This window comes from Daphnia carinata, chromosome 5 (genome assembly GCF_022539665.2).
Source record: "Daphnia carinata strain CSIRO-1 chromosome 5, CSIRO_AGI_Dcar_HiC_V3, whole genome shotgun sequence".
In the NCBI taxonomy this organism is placed as follows: Eukaryota; Metazoa; Arthropoda; class Branchiopoda; order Diplostraca; family Daphniidae; genus Daphnia; species Daphnia carinata.
In genome coordinates, this window is record NC_081335.1 from 6,097,711 (window position 1) to 6,120,618 (window position 22,908).

The window sequence follows — 22,908 nt, forward strand, 5'->3', positions numbered from 1 at the left end:
TCGGTCGTAAATTGGCACTCGAGAGAAACCTTTGTTCCAATCAAACGACCGTAAGATAATTACACGAGATAATCGAATCAAGATCATTACCTTGTTTCAAGATTTCCGAAACCGTTTCGAAATCCAGCACAGACTCGTAGTTGAGCATAAAAATATCATCCAGTCGGGTCATGATATTGCTCACCGTCTTCTTCTCAGTTCTAAAGCTCCAGAGATGATATTGATTTCTTCTTTCTCCAGATCGTGATAGTCGTTTGTTACCTAGCAAGACATTGGAAATGAAACGTGACTAGGAATAAAGGCCCGAATTGACCTCAATTCGACCAATGTCCGTCCTGAATTGAAATTACTCTGTGACAACACCCAATATCACGAAAACGTTTTCTTTTACAAGGTTGTCGGGGGCTTCACTCAATTCCTGTTTTATGTTTTGAAAATGAACGCTCAGGATGTGAGTAACGGCACCAAATGCGTACGCTAGAAACTCCGTAAGGTTTGAAATAATTTCTCATGTTTCATTCTCCAAAGCTTGTTTAGATAGCTTAGCAACTATAAAAATTTCTCGTTAAAACATATTTTAAGAAATCGATGAAATATTTTGGCGAAAATCACCCTATTTTACAAACATAGTCAGTTTGCTTTCATTTTTCGCACCTAGTCACTTTTCTGCTCACTCCTAGTGTTGTGATAAATGCCAAAGAGCTTGCAAAAAGAAAAAAGGGGATTTGATGCTTTTAGATACCAAATACTTCATCAACGTATTTCTTTATGTGATCAACTAAAAGTCATGGAGCAGATTGCGAATGGTAAGCCGCAAGCTGATGTACCGCGCTCGTTCGGTTTCACAGATAAAATCGTCTGTTTCACGGAAGAAAAGTAAGAGTGAAAAGTTGAAGAATATTAAGGTGGGGGTCGTTCCTTGACGTTGAAGTCTAAGGTTCCGCAACGAGAGCGAAGTTCCTGAGCCGACCAACAATTATTCGAATGATTTGTTAACATAACACATTCTTCCGGAATATGCAAACCTATACCTTTCACGCGTGCCATTTTTTAATTTCATGCGAAACGAGTTGCAACGAATCTAGGTATCAGACTTCTTCAGCGTCTGATGGTTGGTTCCTTAACTGGTGAGGGTGAACTGAAATGGGAAAAACCGTGGACTTATATGGAGAAGCAGGTAATGTCAACATCGGCGAAGCTGAAAAACTCATGAACGAGATGCGGAAAGAACTAGCTGATGGAGGATAGAAGAAGGTAATAAATTTAATATGGATGAAACTGGTTTATTGAATCGGCGAAGGCGCATTAATTAAATTTCTTTTTTTTTTTGTTTTGTTTTCTTGTGTATTTTCTTTGTTCCTTTGCCTTGATTTGGCAACCCAGCCGCTTAGCCTAGAGCAGTAGAAGGTTTGACAGAAGGGGACGAGAGTGTCAATTACGGGAGATATATTACGTATACTGTTCTTAATCGTGCTAGGCAGGTTCACAAGTCTCAAGTAGTAATTGTTCTCCTATTCTTTACATCATACTTGCTTGATTTCTTATTTTGCCTATCTCAGTGTTGTTATCCTTGGTGGTAATTGCTGGTGTGGATTGTGTGGTTGAGTCCTAATTCCATTACACGCTGGTAACAAATATTATTGCACCCCTTCTTGTAAACCTACATAGTTTATGTGCTTTTGATGTGTTTGTAGGCATTGCCCAATGTTATTTGATTATCTAAGTTGAAGTACAAACATCTGAAAACTTATAGCATAGTCAGAGCTATTTCATTTATTTTTCCGCTGCACGTCAAACAGGAGTTATATAATAAAAGATGGCGACGTGCAACAAACAGATAAAGAGACGAAACCAATGAAAAACGCTGGCGTTTAGCAGATATTCATCGAGAGAGCCAGTCAGAGGCCGTCAGTGAAGTCTGCAAGCAACTAGAACGTAATAACCTTTTCCGTCATTTCTTCAATTTTACTAAGCGAAAGGCTTTTTAATAGGAATGGTTGTTCGGGGCAAAAAGTTGTTCATTGAGTTTCTCAACGATTGTCGATGCAAGTGCAGAAGAACAGCAAAAATATCGTGAAAGGATGGTTATGTTTAGAGAGTAATCCTGATATTATTGAACTTTATTTGACATTACCCGTCGGTCATATCTTCAAATACGAAGCGAAATCGAATCGCCTGGTAGCTGCCTGACAGGCTCTTCGGTCCCTCTTACATCCTCCTCAGCTAGTACCTAGAACCTCCCATGATGAAAAAAATTGTGTGACATGTGTCTTCGATATACCCAGCGGCTTTCTATAAGTTTTATAGGAATTGAATGTAATTAACACATAAGATGAATATTAAACGACAACAGAATATTGGAAATTGTATATTCAATTTCAAAAACTTTATCTTTTATTGGAATTGGCGGTGAAATAGGACTGACTTTTAAAATATTTTAGGTCAGTCCTATTTTTCCAAGGCATTAGTCCTATTTCTATTTATAGATGGATCTATTTTCTAAAAACGTTCCAATTGGAACGATGAGCCTCCAATTCGATAGGCAATATATCGCGTAATAGCATCGGCTTATATGCATTTTCCTTTCTAAAATACCGATGGTGTTTACTCATTTCTTAAATGGTTCACAAAACCTTTTTTCTTATGTTATTTAAATTAAAATTACAGGAGAACGTGAACTATATTGTAGTTAATAGAATTCGTTTAACAAAATACTATTAGAGCAAAATAAGAAATATTTATTACTTATATTGCACCTTATAGTGGTCATAACAAACTTTTCCAATTGCATAATTTTTTTACTATTTCATACTACTATCGTATAATTCTAAATTTCTAATTTTTAATTCTAATTTGAAATGGTAAACCCCAAAAGTTACATTATTTAACAATTTTACTTGATTTTATACATTTCTTTGAAACAGCCAAATGTTTTTGTGATACTTTAAAACGACGAGTCTTACTTTCATGGAGGGATCTCCTAAAGCATTCCTGAGCATATCACCAACAATTTCTTGAATTGAAAACATTGGCATGTTCCTCCACAATTTTCCAGCCTCTTGTGGCCTTCCTCAGCACTTCTCAACGGTATGATTGATGCGCTGGGGAGGCTGCGAGTCTTTTAGGGGGTTCCCAGGAAGGAGATGCGCCGTATGGGCATTAAGAAACTAGATACCTAGAACAATCTCGGTCTATCTTAATCTGTCAATCTAACCTAGAAGTAACAATTTGTCAGCACGCGGAAGTATTAGGTGTTGGATACTGAAAAAGTGTATCGGTCAACTGGTCGTGTTTTTGCCAATAGTGGTAGAACAGTGTCTTGTCTGCTTCTTTCGAGAACAGCAGTTTAGTATGATTCCCGTATTCGTGACTATTCTGCAATCTGATTTACTTAAAAGAACTACTTTAGTTTCTTCTATAAATTATTTTTCTTTTATAAATCTGGAGCAAAAATTTAAACTATCAACTATTCAAAATGTATTTTGCAATCAATCATACACGTGTGGACCGCTGCTGTATACAGTTGACTTCATGGAATAGACCTGTAACGGATAGGTTATTGTGGGGGGTTTGGGCCCATTTTGTTTTTGGCCCATAACTCTCACACAAATTACACGATTTTATTTTGGATTGCATTTGAATATTCCCTGTTCTTTATTTTACCGATATGTTTTTTTCTAATTTTTAGAAGAAGTTATTTACCTTCTACAGATTTTTAAGATTTGACAAATTTGAGGGGAGGGCATGTGGCGTTGGTGAATTGTGACACCCGGGAGGATGATGTGGGACAGCCTCAATTTATAATTATAAAATACTGTCGCGACCATTGAACCGGGCGTCTCCGCATGTCAAGTCGATCACGCCACATCCGGTGAGATGGGTCAGCGTTATATGAACGATGCTGGTAATGTATGAGAATGGTGTGAACCGGATCCCATCTTACTGGAATGTATCGATTGATTGTGAGGAACTAGCCAATTTAACTTTTGTCAGTCTTGTTCGTACTGTTGTAGCGCACAGTAGCATAATAGACTCTTAACTTCTTGAGTTCAGTGATAGTCTTTGGTCGACAGCGCAACAATACATTTTTTAAAAATTTTAGAAACTAATACGATTCTACTAAATCAAATCCTTATATTATAATTTTATATACAATAATAATATATATTAAGTTTTTTAATATAATACTAAAAAGTTTGTATTTGGATTCAGGTGAAAATGAAGAATTTTTCTTATACCGTAAGAAATTACTTATCAACAGATAGTAAAAAACGAAGGGTTCGGGCCTAGGATATCGATAACTAAAATCGATTATTGGTTGATCGGGATGTTTAAAAAAAATCCTTTGGTGATTTTGCCGCTTTACTTCAGCTCCACCTTCAGCCGCAACTACTGCTGTCCCATATCGGACACATCAACTGTCCCATCAACTCCAAACAACGGCTTTTGGTAAAAGTTCCATTTCGCACAGAAATAGTGGCCTTAAAACAATTTTTTTTTGTTGTCGATAAAGAAATGGCTGAATAAAATGTCTGTGTGTAATACATATTAATTACTTGTATAGTTGCCACGAGAAACACTACAGAGCGGTAAAATTTTTAAGGAAGAAAATGACGTTTTTCTTATTCTATAAATAACTTCTGCATTTGTTTGCATAATCATTAAAAACTTTTACCCTAAACGGAAAACCCGACTACACATATCATGTAATTTTTTGGAAATTTTAAATAGATATTTACTACTCCCCCAATTTGCCACTTCCCCCACTGTCCCGGCTCCCTGCGCTCTCTCCTACTAAGTTGTGCATTTTCACAATCCTGCCTATCCCATCTGGAGTTGTTTCAATATTAGGGCGATGACGAAAGACAAGAATTTTAGTTTTTAAATGTAGAAAGCCATCATGATTGGAATTTATTTTACATTAGAATGTCACTTGAAACATGTGTAATATTTTAATAAATATTCGAATTCCCATCAATATCCCAATTATGTTACAAAATTAATGAACAGTTGGTGTTTATATTTGAAACCATCAGCTGATACCTGGGCGCTGATCGTTACAAATGTATATCGGTGGATTTTTTCAAGGTCAGCGCTGAATGGTTTCATTTAAGACACATTAATAATTCGTAAAGTGTCTATTTAATAGAAAATCTAGTTGAATAGAAAAAAATAATATAAAAAACAATACGGAGTAAGGCGTATCATGGGAAATTTTTTATCATTTCCAACTGAGTTTTTATTTGTAAAGAAGCAAAAAATCGTAAATTATTTTTGCAATTTTTTTTTTTATTTAGAAAACTTTAGAAACGTTTAGTGTGTCGTAGAGTAAATATTTATTTCTAACATAGAAGGAATAACTAATGATATCATTATAATGAGGTAGCTTCCAGATATCCACTGATGATTTCAGATGTAAGCCCTGGCCTTTTTATTAATTTAAAACCTAAGTAGGATACACATGGTTAATGAAAAACATTTTAAGGCATCGCAAATATCACCTGCTACAAGCCCATGTAAAAGAAGCACCAGTATAACCATTTTCTTGATTTAAAGAAAAAAATTCAGATTTTTTTCTAAAACTTTGATACTAAAAACCAGAAAGCAGAGGTATACTTGAGAGATTGCGCAGCTTAGCAACTGCTACAGATTTTATAGACAAAATAACAAAATTTTGCGTTTTTCTTGTCAAAAAAATAAATAAAAAAAATTCATAATTTCCGAGAGAACTACAAAATTAAAAAAAAACACCTTAAGAGAAATGTGGTGTTGTTAACCGCTTCCATTAAGTTTACGTGTTTGAAAGAAATCTGCCACTTTTTTAGCTTGTCACACGTAGCACGACATCCCAAATTCAGTCATTCAAAACAATATCTTATTCTGTAGTAGTATTGAATCTAAATATTGTAGCAATCGTAACTTTGTAGTACTTAATTAATAATGTTCTTCTAGTAAGGTCAACAACGAAATAGATCCTCGGGTCCATTTCGTGGAAAAACCTTGAGTATGTTACTGTGCTGTAAGGTACCAAAAAAACCTTGATCATGTTGAACCCTAAGAATACCCAGAATTACCCTTACCAAGTCTACCAATAACGCAATACTAACTTCTGTATTACCTAGGTAGAACCGTTTTCGGAGTCAGTTGAAAATAGTTGGGGTGTGGTGCCATACTTTTGTCCGGTGTGTTTGTAGTGTGATCGATCTACTGGTCGTGCTTTCGCCAGTAGTGGCAAAACAGCGAATTGTCTGCGGCATTGACGCAGCAACTATTTGTGCCACCATTATTGGTAATTTATCGTCGTTGTTAATTTGTGTTTCTGTTAGATTTCCTTGTGTTAGTGAACGTCCAGAATTTCCAGTGACAATATGTCGAATTGTTCTTGTATTTGGCTGAAAAGAGGTAGCAGGAGTGGTATTCTCAAATTCGATGTACTGAAGCGAATGTACTGGAGCTTGACCATGTAGTTGTAAAGTTTTCTGGGTTTTTTTTAATATATATATTTGACGGATGACAGTACAGACCAAAGGAAAGATAATCGCCTATACTGCAGTGGTTACTAAACGGATACTACATCTATCACTTTTTCAAGCAATTTCTTTTTTTCTCAAATTTTTTTTTTTTTTGTTTTGTTTTGTTTTGTTTTTTCGTCTAGGGCACAGTAGATCGTGCATGTTCCAAATATCAAATAAAGGGGAAAAAAGGTAAACTATAAGCAATAGAGACATTCAGAAATATCCAAGATATGTTGTGGATATGTTGCCGTACAAAGGATGGTTTTTTTTCTTGTTCATCGTAAAAAAGTTGGATCCCAAATATGGAACAATTCGTTGAGGAAATAAAAAAAAAAAAAAGGCCGTTATGGCCGCACAAGAGAAAGGTCATAGAAACTACTCGGAGACGTAACACTTACACACGTTTGTTAATTGACGAAGAGCGTCATGGAAGTTATCGAGTGGAGTCGACATCAAAGACAAGTCCAAATAAAAAAAAAAAAAAAAAAAACAAGAACGTTACAGAGACAACAATAGAGTGAATGATTAAAATATTATGAGGCCTCGCAATGGAAGACGTATTGAACATGAACAGCTCCGGCCAAAAGCAAATGCAGTCGGAAAGTTACTCAGAATTACCAAAGATCGTAGCCAAACCTGAACATAAGAAGAAGAAGGGAAATAAGTTTGAAAAAAACAAACAAAATAAAACAAAGGGAAAAAAATTAAGTGAAAAAAAAACAAGTAAACAAAGGAAAACGCCGTTGAATCCGAAGGAAAAAAATTACGAGACAGTCGTTTTCCTATAGACAGCGCGTAGAATAGTGTCTACTTACTACGTCCGCTTCCTTTAGTCGAGGTGGGACGATAAGAGATAGTTTCTAGACGGCTGTGACAGCTTCACTACTTGGTGCCAAAGTCTTTACGTGCGAATTACGTATTTCTTCCAGAGTGACATTGGGCCTGATCTGACCCATCGTACTTCGAAGTTTCTAGGTAATTTTAAAAAAATCAATTTTTAAAATTGTCAAAACGCAGATGCGTAATCAAAGTGTCGAAATAGGATTTTTCACCTCCATTAGAGTGCCTTCCTGCTTCCACACAATGTAGATCATGTAAGCTGGAACGCAAATCATGGACGAGAGGGCTAGCAACAGTCCGATGAAATGGCCCCACCAAGGGTAGTGGTAATCCAAGTAAGTCAATGGCGTGAACTCGGCCAAGTAAAAGACGAAGACGCCCTGTTAGAAAATGAAACAAACGTTACTGCTATTATTCTTTGCACAAGGATGGTTTCGGGGACTAACAACGCAAATGGAAGGAGTCATGAAACACCAGCAGAACTTGAACCAGCGAGTTGGGTAATATCCAATCATGTCCTTAATGCCGTCATAGAAACGGTTCACCCCGAAACCCCAGGAAATGGCGATGCACTCGAAGAAGATGAGCCAAAGGAGAACGAGATTGCTGCAGGCGTAGCTGTTGAAAAGCTGGAAAACGTACATGCCGCCCTAATCAGAGAGTGCGTGAAAAGAAACAAACATCAAATAATTAGAGAAATCGAAATCGATGGATTCTAGCTGCCAGGGAATAAAACAAGAGCGGGCGTAGCTACAGTGCATAAGTATACGGTTAGAAGCTACCGCAAAATATACACGTAACCAAAGTGCCGCGGAGGAAATACTCTAAGAAAATGAGATAATCACCTGAGCAACACACGAGAGTCCGATGAGGAAGGAAACAAAACAGACGACGGCGATGAAAATCTCCTTGCGCCGGCGAAGCAAGCGAGGCCATTCATCCACCACTGCCGTTATGAACCCCTCCAGAGTGCAAAACTGGCGAATGAATTTCAACATTTGAGAATCGGTCCAATAATGACGGCCCGTTAGGGTCTAGCTCGGACGAACACGCCCTTCAACTGTATCTGTACATCGTGACATAGTTAACGCACCTGTGAATCCAAACCCAGCGTGATAAACATCAGGAAAAAGAGGCACGACCATAGGGGGGAAATCGGTAGCTGCAAAATAGCCGAAGGATACGCCAAAAATACCAGCCCAGGACCTGTGCACAAAAATTTCGGGGATTATTTGCATGTTCAGTAGCTTCTTCCCATAGTACGTCATCGTCTGATTCTCAGAGTTCAATTATTATTATTTTTTTAAATTCCTAATAAAATAAAACGAAACGAAAAACGGAAAACCATCTGAGAGAAAAGAGAGAACTCCTTAGAAATGAATACAAGGATGGCCATTTGAAAACAAAAAATGAAACCATGTTGTTTTAGCTGTTGCGTCATCTTAGTTGTTTTACATTTAGCCATTTGCTATTGAAATAATCAAGAAGATCACCTGAAGCAGCAACTTCACTGATGGGTTTGTTCTGCTCTTTGGCCATGAAACCGATAACGGAGAAAATGGCGAATCCTGAGAAGAAACTCGTGCCAGAATTGATGGCGCACACCAGCAACGATTGCCTTTGTAAAAGTATTTTAAAATCAAGAAAGGTTATGGTCATCGGCCAGCTGAGTTTCTCGTAAAATATCCAAGAAGCAATTAAAAATAAAAAGTCCAGGTCACCGATAGACGTTGTTGTTGTATTGGTTGTAGCTTCCCAGGGCGATCAGAGAACCGACTCCCAAACCGTAGGAGAAGAAGATTTGAGATACTGCGTCAATCCACACCTAATATCATACAAAGAGTTACCGATCTTGAACCACAAGTCTAGGGTCAATTATTCTTCATCATATCGTTGTTTTTAGGCATAGAACTGATATCGTATGGAAGGATTTAGCCGTTCATGCCAATCACGTCTTACCTCGGGGTCTCTCAGCCTGGATAGATCGGGAGTCAAGTAGAAGGCGATACCCTCGGCGGCACCAGGAAGGGTGACTCCACGAATGAGCAGCACCGTCAGCAGGAAGTAAGGGAAGAGGGCAGTGAAGTAAACCACCTAGAGAGGAGAGAAAAATAAAACCAATAGCTAAACTACTAGCTCTCACGCCTCATGCTGAAATTGATTCATCACTCGTTGATGGTCATAAACCACCGACCTTGCCAGTCCATTTGACTCCCTTCCAGATGCAGAAGTAGCACATGAACCAGACAGCAGCCAAAGTTCCCACCAGTTCCCAACGAAGTCCTCCAATGTCCTCCAAGCCATCCGAGATCATGAGGACACGACGTCTAAGAAAGGATGGTTATCCAAATCAATGAAGCCCACCGAAATGGTTTTACGAATACGGAAACTAAGTTTGCACTCTCTGGAGAGCCACCCAAATAACAAAGGAATTTTTTTTTGGCATACTCCCAATATTCTTTGACTGGATCAGTCAGGTTAGAAGCAGCGTACAGAGTGCCATTGAGGTTGTAGAAGGTCGTGTTGCCTTCAATGAACGAGGTGAGGTTGGTGCGCGAGTAGGCGCTGACACACGTCTCCGTGTTCCACCAGTTGTCGCACGTGCCCCACGGAACGACTAGAATGAGCATGCAAAGAGGCAATTTTGTTAGGCGATTTGCAATTTTTTTCTTTCAAGTCGTGGATGTAAATTCTGGTTTACCTTGACTGAGAGATACGAGGAAGTAGAAGAGGCACCAAGCCAAGATGACGATGTAGTAAATGTTCAACCAAGCCGCGTTGATGACGGCAGCGTAGCCCACTCCTGATTATTTCAATCGGTTTAAGCAGGTCGTCATTACACATAAATCAACTGAAAATGAAAGAACAGTTATAGGCTATGTGTAGGCCGGTTTATCACCTTTGAAGAAGGGCGTGACTTTCCAGACTCCGAGTCCACCGATTCCCAAGTACTGGCCCAAGGCGCACTCGAGGAAAAACATGGGCACACCGGCGAAGAGGATCGTAATCAAATACGGGACGAGGAAAGCTCCTGAAAAACAATTACCAAACAGGCAAAATAAACGAAACCACTAAGCTAATCGAAATTTTCATTAAAAACTCGTGAATTCCAGGGGGGGGGGGGGGGGGGGGGGGGGGCGTTCAAAAGAGAGCATACACACAAAAAAAAATAACAATAACGATAAGAATAATGAAAAAATAAATCAAGAAAAATAACAAATAAAATAAATAACATGGATGGCAGGAGCGTTATCGATTCCCGCTAGGGTTATAACCGCCATCCAAAACAGGACAACCACGCTGCTTCTCATTTCGCTTCCTTCTCTACAATTCTGTACCCAGATGCGTATATAGGGAGGGAAAAGGAGAATGAGATGCTTTGGAATCTGAGAAAAGGAGCGCCTTCTCCGGCATTATTGATCGTAATCCAGGCAGCGGGAGCGCTTGAGTGATGGTTGGGCTAACTTTTTCTTTTGTTCAAGCGCGAGAACTCGAGCAACGCGTACCAAGCCCAAAGCACACGCTTCGCTTTTGTGCCAGCAGACCTTCCCAAAAATTTCAGGCGTAACTTATTAAGCAATCACATTTGAAAGCACAATGGCTGTTAATAAAACAAAACAAAACAAAACAAAAAAACTGAGCAATATCCAACGTCAGCCCTAGGGCCAGGTGATAAACTGGAGATTCTCTTTTCTTCTTCGACAGCGTAAATTAGTATTGGCTAAACAGTTATGGGCTACGTTGTGTATCCTAATAAGATCCATTGCAATAAATATGAAGCAAAAGATTGCCCTTTGGGCTGGAACGGTGACTGTTGTCAAACAAAGGAAACCTGACACACAATGAGTAAAAGACGATGGCGCTAGAGAAACATGTTGGCTACAACAAATCACAGAAAAGATGAAAAGGGAAGTTCTTGGAAGGGACGGGAGTGGGGGGTGAGGGTTAAAGAAGCGAGGACAAAAGACGAGGCTACTTCGCCAAAGCAGAGACGTCGCATCATCATGCATGGAAAGATTCTCATTTTCGCTACCACTCACAATTACAAGATCGCAGCCCCGGTGGGCCAGTTGCTAGGGGGGGGGGGGGGGGGATCGTTGACACAGTCATCACCGTCTTTGCAGGCAATTCTCGGATCCCTTTTCCTCCATGATGAGTGCAACTGAAAATTATAGCGCCGACGGCTAGGAACCATTTTTCTCTCGGCTGGTAACATGTAGTCAGGCTTAGAAAAACTTATTTGCTTATGATAACCTTCTAAGCGCCGATTTTTACCAAGCGGAGTAGTATGTCTTCTTTAACTGTTTATATATCGCATCATTGCGCATTTCGAAGTTCTAACTGTTTTCACCCGTTGAACATTCGGCAGTAAAAGCCACAGTATATGAATTCTTCCAAACTAATTAGGGCAATAGGTGTACAAAAAATGCCCACAAGAAAAAAAGATTGTAGAAAATCAACTTACCGCCGCCATTCTTGTAACCTGCAACGATAAAAGAATCGACATGAAAACCACAATTGTCTTTTGGAAATGATTTAAAAAAAAATAATTTACACAGGTAAGGAAATCGCCAAACATTTCCCAGTCCGATGGCGTACCCTACAGTGGAGAAGATGAATTCAATCTTGGAAGACCATTCGCCTCTCTCTGGCAAATTGGCGTCGTCGCCATTGTCCTTCTTAATGATCGCCGAATGGCCATCGATGGCGGGAGTAGCGGCTGTGACGGTGGGCGTCTTGACGGCAGCAGGCAAAAGCCCGTTGGATTCACCTTCCTCATCGGCGAAGCGCTCCTTGTTAGACTTCGATTTCTCCGACATTTCAGCCATGGCGATGTGGCGAGCAATCCGGGACTCCTTACGATACCAAAAAATCAGCAGGTAAAATTACCCAATCGGTACATCAATCGTTTTTTTTTCTTTTGTATGTTTGTGTGTTTTGTTTTGTTTTCTTGTTTTTCTTTTTCTTTTTTTTTAAAGAAAGACAGACAATTTGAAATCGAGAGTCAGCTGTCGGGATAACTGACAAGATGATGGCACACAAATGATGGAATATTGTAGGCGGCCAAGCAAAAAGACAGACGAGGCCGGCTGATTGTTTGTGAATGCGGAAAATTCGGTTGGTGTTGGCATAGACTGGCGCACGGGATTGAGGATGACGTTTGCACTCGTAATTGAGATGAACAGCTTCCGCTGCTGCAAAGTACACTGAAGGCGAAATCGAAAATCTACTGTGAGTGTGTTGCGTCCACCGATTAGGAGGAATAAGCGTCAAAAGAACGACAGCCCGCCATGTAGAAATAAAAATGAATTTGAAACAAAAACAAAGAAAGAACAAACGAAAAGAACGGAGAAAAATGATCCTGCAGCAGGGGAGGGACACTGGGTGTTGATGACTATCTCTGCTTCTACAGTCATCCATCATTTTACCGTCACTATTCCATCCTGTCGTAGACGCCCCTTCTCCCAACAATCCCCTCCCTCTCCATCCCTCCGTATCCCTCCCTCCGGAGCAAAAATACTGAAGGCTCGCATTTTTCTTTTTTTTTTTTTTTGGGTGCTGATTGAACTACTAGTCGTCCAGGAAGTTGGTAATCACTGACTCTCTCGAACGAGTCTCTCTCTATATCTCCATGTCTCCCAGTAAAGTGATGTTTTACGATGTACCTTATTCGGAGGAGGAGGGGCGGGCGAGGAACGCTGGCGGCCGGCTCACGTTCCAGACACGCTGAATTGGCAGTGATGCATCGAACCGATCTCGAGCAGAACCCTCCAATAGAGCTAACCGCTCTATTCGTTTTTGTTTTTTTATTTTAATGTGTATGATGGTCTTTGCATCTATGTCAACGTGAAGAAAGCGATAAAACCAATGAAGCGGACCAAACAAAAAAAAATCTAAATTTTTTAAAACATTTTAAAGAAATGTTGTTCCAGGGCCGCAATATAGCTGTGAAACTTTAATAAAAGCTAGTTGACAGTTCTTCCGCGCACACAGGAGTCATCGACGCAAATTCCTCGATTTGCTTCTATATAGTGGTAAAACTATGCGGACAACAATGTGTCTATCAGACATATTGGTTTTGAGAATCCTGTGCTGGTAGACAGTTTGCCAGCAACTGACCGAACGACGTATGCAATTCCGAATATCTGCCAGAATGTATGCTGTACACGCAATAGCTATAGCGATGCTCTTATGTCACGTTTGAATTAATGGAAAGAGCGGATAGCGCAGCTATGTAGAACAAGCTCGGAATTTGCGGAAATTGAGTTGAAATTGTTTATGGGGAGAAAACCGTTTATCCACCGACAAAGTTTAAAACTAGTCTTCCAATGCGCCGTTCATCACTTGACGTTTTACTAAAGCTCCGCAACCTTTTGCTGCATCATTTTTCAAAAAGCGATAATCAATGGTTTCGACTGTCGAAACGGGAATCAACAGCCGATTTATCACCTCCAGCCACTCACGACTCGTCTTGCAAAAACATGTCTAACGCAAGCTGCCGTCCGCTTCTAACAGTTGAATACACGTAGATCCTGCGCGTCTCTTGTCACGACAGAGGAAAGGCGATCGATTCACCTCCTCTCCACATCCGACCATTCTAATGTGAGACATGCACAGTCTATGGCCCAGCGGCAACGCACAGCCGTTTCCTACACCAGGAGCTTTCCCGTTTCTCTCTTTCTTATTTTATTATTATTATTTTTTATTTTATTTTCTTTTGCCCCATACATTGCAAACGACGACCCCTAGAGTTACATGAGGGAAATGAAGGCGGATATCAAGATGCACGGAGACACCCATCTGCTCGCAACGACTTTGTGTGCCTCCCCGCCAAAACCGACCCTCAATGTAAACGGGTTGAACGCAAAGGGAATCGATTGGATTTCCTGGTCGTTTAACTCAAAATCTTCCTTAGCGCTGAAGAGACGACATTGTTACGCCGCTCTCCAGGGTAATTTCAATTCGTTACTTTAGTTAAGAGCTGCGAGACGTTTGACTATTTTCCCGCCTCTGTTTCCATTGCCTCTTATTTTTTTTTTCCTCCTGCAACGACGGCGTTGTTGGTCTATAAACAATTGCAACTGCTGGGCAACCGCTTGGCAGATGAGGAACGTGTCCAGCATCTAATACTAGACGCAATGCTAGCCGCCTAATCAAACTAGAAGGCAACATGCCGCCCAACCGTTTAGCACTGGAACATCGAGAGACAAAATGTTAGAGAGAAGAAACTAAAAAAGCTTTCAACATTACAAAGCGCAGTACATCCCCTGCTCCCCCAAACGGCAAACCTCGCATACGTAGCGAAATCGCTTTTTTTTTTCGCTGCGTCTATAATAAATTAGTTTGTCTCGATCTTCATTTCATATTCCTTTTTGGGAACTCGAGACGGATCTAGTGTCTATAGTTTTCCGTCATTCAATCAGTGATTGATTGCCCAAACGACGTGATGGCAGTTATTTCAGCAAGTGCCTTCTTTTTTTCGTTTTTTTTTTTTTTTTTTTTTTTTTTTGGTTTTTGTTTTTGTTTTTGTTTTCCACTTTTGGGATTGGACATGCAGATGCTTCTGATTACGGAAGGTCAATAAATCCCAGCCGAGCAGCGCCCGACCAAGACAACGACCTTTTCAGCAAAACCGGGCTGCTATTTGACATGTGAAACGCCATTGGGAAACAAACCTGGGAACAGTCTAAAAAAGGTCGAGGATGGTCAGGATTTTATTACGGTGTTTTTCGTTTCGTTATTACTTGCCGGGTTTTCAAAATTTTTTTTTTATTTTTGCGCTTTTCCGTTTTCAAGTGTCTGCCCATTTTGCTTTTGGAACGACTAAATAAAACAACTAGGAAAAATCGAAAAGACGGTCTGAAACTAATTTGAAGAAATGGATCAAAAACGACAAGAGAATTGTCGAAAGAGCTTGGTTGCCGAGATCCCACGGCTGGTTGGATGGCCTTTATTATGGGTTTTCCAACGGAGATTTGTGGGTAAAAGATGGACTGTTGCTATGGCAACGTCAACAGAAAACAAGCTTCTAAAGCCTTTTTGAAAGTGATACCTTTCAATCACGGAATATAGATTGGAGGAAGATGATATGCAAGTAATAAGTTTACGTCTTCTAGGCATATGGCTTCGAGGAAAAGCCTTCCAACATAAAGGCAATTTGCCGGAGCATTTGGCTGCGAGCGCTACCGTTTCTTGATTCATCTCGCCATTTCTTGAGGGTCCCTCATTCAGCTTGCCGCGACAACACTCACTCGATATCGGGTGATTGTTGCAACATTGATTATCTAAGTAGCAGTCAAGAGACCGACGACTATACACAACTTGTACATTCAACTTGTGCACTCGCCTAGCCTATTCGAGACGTCTTTTCGAGTATTTGGATCATCGGTCCTCTCAGTGTCTCGATCGAACTGGTCGAGCCGTCGAACAAAAGGGTTCAAAAAAAAAGAATATTCAGGAAGAAAAAGGAAAACAAAAAAAAAAAACTAAAAGGAAAAGGGAAAAAAGAAATTATCATTTTCTCTCTCGACAGTCTTGAGATCATTGATGTCACTTTGATTTGCCCGTCTTCTTGTTTCTTTTGATAAGCTCGCGCAAAGGCTGTTACCAGTCGAGATTACATTCCTTTTTCCTTCTTGTTTGTGATGTCTGTTGGCGTTGTCGGGTGGCCGTCGAGTAGACGTTCCGCCGTTCACCCTCTATTGCCAATGTCGCTTGATTGGATTGTGCGCTTAGCGAGGCATCCAAAATCCCCCTATTCATCTTTATAGACTTTGCTCGACTTAGTTTTTTTTTTTTTTTGTAAAAGCCTACAGTCATTTTTGTGCCTCTACACGAATCTTCTCTTTCAGAAAATTATGGTTGAAAAAAAATTAGGGCAGGTGGACACTCGATACAATTAGTTAAATGCGACAGTCGCTCGTCTTGATTAACAATACATGAGGTACAATGGCGCGCAACAAATACACTCTTCTATTCGGCTGTACAGTACACTTGTTATATAATGGGGCGCACGATAATCAGAAATAAACTGACCTGAGGTAGAAGGTGCGACTGATGAAAACTGAAAAGGACGAAGTGAGTTTGCACACGACGTCTCGAACAGAGATGAAGAGAGAGAGTGAAAAAAGAGCAGGAGGCGTCGACACCACCAACCGACACTCACTGACTCGTCACTCACTGTGACTGACTATACGACACACTGTTTTTTGGAGAGAGACATACGGCCACAAGTCGGACGGTATGATCCTCCTCCTAGTCTAACCAGCCCAAAAGAGAACTGACAATGGGAGAGGGGGGAGGAGATTGGATGGTGAAGTTGAACAGTCAAAAAAATAAATAAATAAAAAAAATCAGAGATATGGTGTTGTAAAGTATACCAGGGTGTTGGTTTGTAGTGTAGCCTCACCGGGTAGGGCTTGCGATGGTGGTTACTAGAGCCGATTGCTATATGTCCGCCAATATCTATTCAAACTGGTTTCGGATTGGACAAAGGCGAGATGTTCGAAGCGAAAGCTGGTCGCAAACTGAATTCAAACTGGCCGCGCACGCTCCCCTCTATCTGTTTTTGCGCTGCTTCTGTCTTTCGCTCAAGGAACCGATCGTTAAATGCATACGGAGATCTAACGCTTTCCTCTAAACACAAACACGTAGACTCGCCTTATATAATCGCAACCACCGTACAGTTCTTTTCGTTTCACTTCATTTTTTTTCTTTCTTTTTTTCATTCTTATTCTTTTTCCTTTTTTTTCTTGGCCTTTATGTGGAATATAATTTGATGAAACTGCCATTGTTATTTCATAGCTGCACGCTCATTAAATCGGATCGTGACATCAACAAGTTTCGCTTTTCGGTTGATTCGGCATGTAACAGTGAATCTTGTTTAGGTGAAGAAAATGCAGTGCATCCTTGATAGCTGTTTCAAGAGTGTCTTTAAAATTTTCCATACAAAAGAGGTTTCTCTTTCTTGTGCATTCTCTTCTCTTCCATTTATTTAAATTTTTTTTCAACATCTTTAAGAAGGCGCGCGCGCACGCACGCACGCACGGATATTGAATGTGTGGCAAACAAAGGAAGCCAGCTGCAGCATTTTCGTTGGTATCTGGATTTTCGCGGCACGGAAAAAGGCCTAACATGTGACCGGAGAAAAGTGACCAATTAACTTAATTCTAATAAGCAATTCATGCCTCCTGCCTTCCAATAAAGCATTACACCTCCGAGGCTCATTAAGAGAGCACTCATCAGAGCTTCATTCTATCACCGGATAGTCCGGAGAACGACGCATGTCAAGTATCTTCGCAATACAAGAAAAATGAAAATTGAGAAGAAAATCGTGAAAAACATCGTGCATGTGGATGCTAGCGCTGCGCCACTTGTGTGCGCCTTGCTCTCCATTGGCTGGAAAAAGTAAGAAAAGAAAAGAGAGAAAAAAAAAGTAAGAGCAAAAGCCTCAAATCGATAGAGTCCAGATGTTGGGGCATCCGACACACAGCTGCTTGGACATTGAGACGAGAAGATTGCAGATATGGCAATAGCCAAACACATCATTTTACAACATTTCTCTTGAACAAAAAAACGTTTTCTTTAGCTTTTTTTTCCAAAATGGAACGAGACTTGAACGAAGATCCAAGAAGAGGTGCTAAATAAAACTGCTAGGACAATGAAAGGCGGGAACGTTTGTATTCAACTCTTACAATCTTCTCTTCCACTCGTCGCTTTTCAACCGACACTCCAACTCAAGATTTAACCAATTGGCGAATACACGTACAAATCATACGACAAAAGGGAGTCAGGGAAAGAGGGAAAAAAAACACAAAAAAAGACAAAAAAAAACAAAGACTAAGGAAAAAAAAAAATTGTATCCGTAAGTTTTTTGCTTTAAATTTCCCCAAACAAAAGGGAAAAAAATTGGGCAAAATAAAGAAATATGTGTGGAAGAGTTGTGTTGGATGTCGAGCGACGGTTTAACAAGGTAAACAAACGAAGAGATACATTAATCGGTCAAAATTAGAAATTATTCGACCTTCTTTTTTCTGAGGATGACAAAACCCTCCATAATGGGTGTTAGTGAAACGTAATCTTCAGTCGCAAGTTCAGCACGCTCTCCGTGAGCCAACAGGACCGGGGTGGTGTGCGTTTGAAATCCAGTAATGGTTTTTGGTTTGCCGGCTTGTCCGACGACGTCGACCGCTTGACCCACGCGCACAGACACGGGCAATGGTCGCAATTCTTCGTCGAACGTGATCAACATACGCGGTTGCAGTGAGGCGGCCAGCGTGTATAACAGATAGTGCGACTTGCTTAAAATAACTAAACGTAACAAAAAAAGATATTAATTGGGTGCAACTTCTAACATTTCTACACATAATAGTAACAATGATTACTGTTTTTGACATCCAAGCAGGCCACTATGGTGGAAAGTAATCCAGCGACGGCGACCGGGTTCATGAGTTGTCTCTCGCTATGATAGGGCTGCAAGGTCAGAGTCCCTTTACCCAAATGGGTCAATCCTTGAGCCAGTCGAACCATAAACAGGGCGTTGGAATCCTTGGCGTGGTACTGGGCCAGCTGGCGTAGCATGGCGGCCAATCTAGAAGAAAGACAAGTGATGAGACCGGACGGACCACTAAATTAGCTACGGGCTAGTAAAATAGGCGAGTGGATCATGACACATGACATCAGCCTTCAGTTTTGATTTCCTTCGTTAAAATGCCAATTAACTACTAGCTCACATATCCAATCAGGCGCCAAAAGATATCAAGCGAAGGCTGACGCTTTCAGGAAACGGATAAACTGGAAAAGAATTGTCTAACACGCCTTGCGTCACACGAGGATGCAATACATCACGCATTTTAAACAACAGAACGGACGCGATGGATGCTGCCATCATCCACGTACCTGGCGTTGTTGGTTCCAGCGCCGACCAAGCCGAGGGCGAGAATGCTGTTGAGGGCCACTTCAGAGTCAGAGTCGTGCGAGAATTTGGATAGAGTATCGAGGACGTTCAATCGCGGATTCGAGACGGAAATCAAGCCCAATGCCAAAGGCACAGCCCGGCGGATGCACGGCTCGCCATAGCGCAACAAATGTCCAAGCGTACGGAAAGCCATCTCGGCTCCTATGTCTTCTCCCATACCGATAAGGGCAAGACCAATGACGGCAACGGCTTGTTGAGATGACAAATCCGCCTGGACACCCACAGAGGCTGGCGCAGCGGCCGTGCCCGATGCAGCGGTTCCGGTAGCTGCTGCTCCGTTGGCTGAAGCATTCTCCTCTTTTTTGGCGGCGGAGGCTTCTTTGCTCTCTTTGCGATCTTCCTTCTCTTGCGGTTCGTGGTGTTCACTGCAAATGTGAAGCAAGCGCTGGACGCGAAGAACGTTGCCAGTGCCGGCAAAAGCACACACTTCCACCATTGTGCTGGCCATCGACTAATGGAAAAACGATCAAACGATAAAACACGAAACTGAAGATAACGTTCATCCCGTAGGATGAAACGAATAACTTTAGGTTAATGCATACTTTGAATGGTTCGGCAAGCACTTCTAGAGCGAGAACAACAGCCTCGACGGCTTCTTGTTTTCCCAAGTAAGTGAGGCCCAATCCAAGAGGCAGAAAACGGGAGAATGTGTCTTTTAATTCTTGCTCGCTCTTCTCCATGAGTGTCTGAAGTAAAGCTGAAGTGACGTCTCCGTTGCACGACGCTACGGCTACTAAGCCGCACGCGAGTGCAGCAATACCCACAACTTCCATGGACGATTTTGGATGTGACAGAACAGGTAATAACAAACTAAGCACATCGTCACGGTTGGATCCGGCGTATGCCAATCCCAAACCTGGAATTCGGGAAGAGGACGAATGACAGCGTCAAAACTGCGTGACATAAGGGGTGAAATTATGAGCAGAATGATAAGGTAACTTGCCTAGAATAGCACCAATCCTCATAACGTTGCTGCTATGCAAAACATAGTCGGAGAGAAGAGCTAATGCGGGGTCACACTCGTTACGAACGCCAGTATTGACGATACCGCAAGCTAACAGCGCGCCTGCTTTGATGTACTCTTCCGGCGAGTAAAGATATTTGTCAATTTGCGTTAAGCCGCCATCGACATCCCATAACAGCAGCAGGCCAAGTGAAGCTGTCGCACTCAACATTCCTTCAAGAAAAAAAATGCAGTGCTTTTAAACCTCATTAAAATCATTATACAAATTTACTTACCGTGTTCCTTGTTTTTATAGAGCCACTTATTGCCGTCCTCCATCAAAAGTTTGTCCTGACCGAACGCGGCATTGACCAGTCCGTTGACGAAAGAAGAGGCCAAGTTCTGGCGGGCAGAGTCTACTTGACCACCACCAAACGCAGAACGGGAGTTGTTGTCCAAATGAGATTTGTAGATATCCTCGGGTGTTTTCGGTTCCATGATATCCAACTAATAATATTAACAGATTTTTTTTGTGAATAATTTTTTAGTATTTCTCCATAAAATACAGCTAGTTCTTACCTCTCGCGCCAGTGATAAGAAATGGTTATTCAGGTGGGTGTTGGACATGATTTCAATCAAGTCGTCGTAATCCTCCAGTTCTTCATTCAGTTCCAAAAAAATTTGCTGCCGACCCAACATAAATGCCAACTGCTTCCGCATAGTTCTTAATTGAAATTTAATTTAAAATTAGCGAATAACAGAAGATAAACATGATTTTGTAACCTACCCATCTTTGCAGGCTAAAAAGGTTTCTTCAATCAGCGAATGGTCATTGATTTGAAGAGCAAGTCTAAGGGCCTGTGGCCACTGCTGGAATTTTCGGAAAATGGAGAGCGCCGTTTTCAAGAGGTTGACGTTTTCGGGGTCAGGAACATAGGGAACACAGCTGCTAAGATAAAGGCAAACACGATTATGGGCGGCTTCGTCGACATGTTGCTCCAACATGTCCAACTGTTCAATTTCCATAAGTAAATCACATGCTTCTGCCTCAGCATTATGAGTCATTTGGAAAGGTATAATTTGTTCAACAAGAGCAGACAACTGAGCTCTCTTTGCTTTGCCTTCATCTCCTTCAAAGGGAATTTCATCCCATTCCTGAGCAATTTCTCCTGCCAGATGCCTATGACAAAAACCAAGCATTAAAAATTCAATATTAATCATTAAAAACTTAAAACAAAACAGTCATAAAAATGGGTATTACCTGACATATTCGTGGCCCCATTCTACTAGCCCATCTTTGGACCCCATCAGTCGATACTGAAGACATTCGGTTCCTTCTGTGTTTGTCATGGCCAAAACTGATATAATGTCAGCACACAAGGCTTTTGTGTTGGGATCAGTTATTTTCTCCACAATGGTTTTCAAATTGGCATAGTGGGGACGCAAGAACTTCAGGGGTTTTGGTACACTTGTCATAGAAGTGGTAGCAGCACAGATCAGTGTACGCATAATTTCTAATGAGGGCATCCAAAGGGTAGCATCATTTTCCATCAATCTTTCAATCACCATGTTAAGCTCCTCTTGAAGTTGCTTATCTTCTTCAGACTAAAAAGCCATTAAATATGTCAAAAACATTTAAAAGATCTATTATTTAAAACAGTTGTCATTTAGAGTGGCATACCAGTTCTTCTTCTTTCGGCGAATCTTTAGCTTTCCCTTTTTTTTCTTTTTCATCTTTGCTTTTTTCTTCTTCGGGATGTGGTGGAGTTTTCTTTATTTCTTTATCAGCAGTCATTTTTCTCTTTAAACTGACTTGTCGTGATTGAAAATTTTAGACGATTGTGTGCAATATGACGAAGCTATTTCCGCAAGCTGAAATCAGACGAAACAGAATAGAATATATGCCGGGCTGCGTTGTTGTCAAACTTTGCTAATTCTGAGATATTAAAATTTCATGAATCCATTTTTTGCTTTTAGTTAATTTTTTTAAAAAAGATTGCTTCGTAACACTTTCACGACTGTTTATGGAAAAATTAATTGGAACTTAAAGTTCACATTTTGGAGTCATGGTCTCACCTCAGTAGTCACAGAAGAAGAGACTACACCGTCCGCACCTGTGCCTGATGTGATGTGTGCTGTAGCGTGTAGGGTTCGTCCCTGTGTCAAATGGGTAGATATTGGATCGTACGGGTAGCCCACCCAGGATGGGTTTTTTTTTCCTACAAATTTCATCCGGGGGTTACGGTAACTAGCGCTCGGCCCCGCGAAGATCTGGCGCGATTTTGGCCGATCCACGCGATATATTAAGAAAAAAAGGCCAAACCGGTTTGGTTCGGTTTGCCGTTTATTTTCTAACAGATCGCACCGCGGTTTGATGGTTTGTACCCACAGTATCACACGATTTACACCGTGGCTTTATACGGTTTGCACAAAACAATAAGTCGAAAATTAGGCTTAGAACAAGTTATATTTTCTGAATTTCCAATTTTTTTTTATATCCTTGAGTCATCAGGCTCTCCACCAAGAGCACAAGCAACGAGGCTTCAAGAGGCTCTGGGCTTAGGCTCATTCGAGCAATACTAAAAACATCTTTTCACGTACTGAACGTTCTCTTGCTGCCTGCGATGCTGGCT

General features: G+C 40.9%; 2 protein-coding genes across 3 annotated transcripts; both read right to left on the bottom strand.

Annotated features, from left to right (window-relative positions):
* Positions 1 to 6,955: 6,955 nt before the first annotated feature.
* LOC130702866 (sodium- and chloride-dependent GABA transporter 1-like) lies at positions 6,956 to 16,864 on the bottom strand. Of its 2 annotated transcripts, XM_059495391.1 has the most exons (17): positions 16,765 to 16,864; positions 16,392 to 16,635; positions 11,911 to 12,211; positions 11,821 to 11,838; positions 10,255 to 10,386; positions 10,057 to 10,158; positions 9,804 to 9,972; positions 9,550 to 9,682; positions 9,315 to 9,449; positions 9,077 to 9,180; positions 8,849 to 8,973; positions 8,449 to 8,561; positions 8,201 to 8,332; positions 7,802 to 8,005; positions 7,568 to 7,735; positions 7,331 to 7,486; positions 6,956 to 7,151 (listed from the first exon to the last, which is right to left on the bottom strand). In XM_059495391.1, exons 3-16 carry the CDS (start codon positions 12,182 to 12,184, stop codon positions 7,376 to 7,378), a joined length of 1,920 nt encoding a protein of 639 aa, XP_059351374.1. In that variant the 5' UTR covers positions 12,185 to 12,211; positions 16,392 to 16,635; positions 16,765 to 16,864; the 3' UTR covers positions 6,956 to 7,151; positions 7,331 to 7,375. The 2 variants fall into 2 exon arrangements, with proteins under 2 accessions (XP_059351374.1, XP_059351373.1); XM_059495390.1 differs by having other exon boundaries at positions 6,956 to 7,486; positions 16,765 to 16,863.
* Positions 16,865 to 18,016: 1,152 nt separating this feature from the next.
* Positions 18,017 to 22,172, bottom strand: LOC130702876 (26S proteasome non-ATPase regulatory subunit 2-like). Its single transcript, XM_057524491.2, has 10 exons — positions 21,957 to 22,172; positions 21,537 to 21,880; positions 21,063 to 21,455; positions 20,855 to 20,999; positions 20,572 to 20,782; positions 20,276 to 20,509; positions 19,875 to 20,188; positions 19,254 to 19,783; positions 18,740 to 18,945; positions 18,017 to 18,665 (listed from the first exon to the last, which is right to left on the bottom strand). Exons 1-10 carry the CDS (start codon positions 22,068 to 22,070, stop codon positions 18,370 to 18,372), a joined length of 2,787 nt encoding a protein of 928 aa, XP_057380474.1. The 5' UTR covers positions 22,071 to 22,172; the 3' UTR covers positions 18,017 to 18,369.
* Between the last annotated feature and the right edge of the window lie 736 nt (positions 22,173 to 22,908).

What these genes read in the sequence shown, in the direction of transcription:
- LOC130702866 (XM_059495391.1), bottom strand. Translation starts at nt 12,184, where the DNA reads ATGGCTGAAATGTCGGAGAAATCGAAGTCTAACAAGGAGCGCTTCGCC. An exon ending in CCAGTCAAAGAATATTGGGA is followed by an intron (nt 9,683 to 9,803) that starts GTATGCCAAAAA and finishes ATCCTTTCTTAG; the next exon opens with ACGTCGTGTCCTCATGATCT. An exon ending in GACTCTCGTGTGTTGCTCAG is followed by an intron (nt 8,006 to 8,200) that starts GTGATTATCTCA and finishes CTCTCTGATTAG; the next exon opens with GGCGGCATGTACGTTTTCCA.
- LOC130702876 (XM_057524491.2), bottom strand. Translation starts at nt 22,070, where the DNA reads ATGACTGCTGATAAAGAAATAAAGAAAACTCCACCACATCCCGAAGAA. An exon ending in CTATAAAAACAAGGAACACG is followed by an intron (nt 20,510 to 20,571) that starts GTAAGTAAATTT and finishes TTTTTCTTGAAG; the next exon opens with GAATGTTGAGTGCGACAGCT. An exon ending in GAGGATTGGTGCTATTCTAG is followed by an intron (nt 20,189 to 20,275) that starts GCAAGTTACCTT and finishes CCCGAATTCCAG; the next exon opens with GTTTGGGATTGGCATACGCC.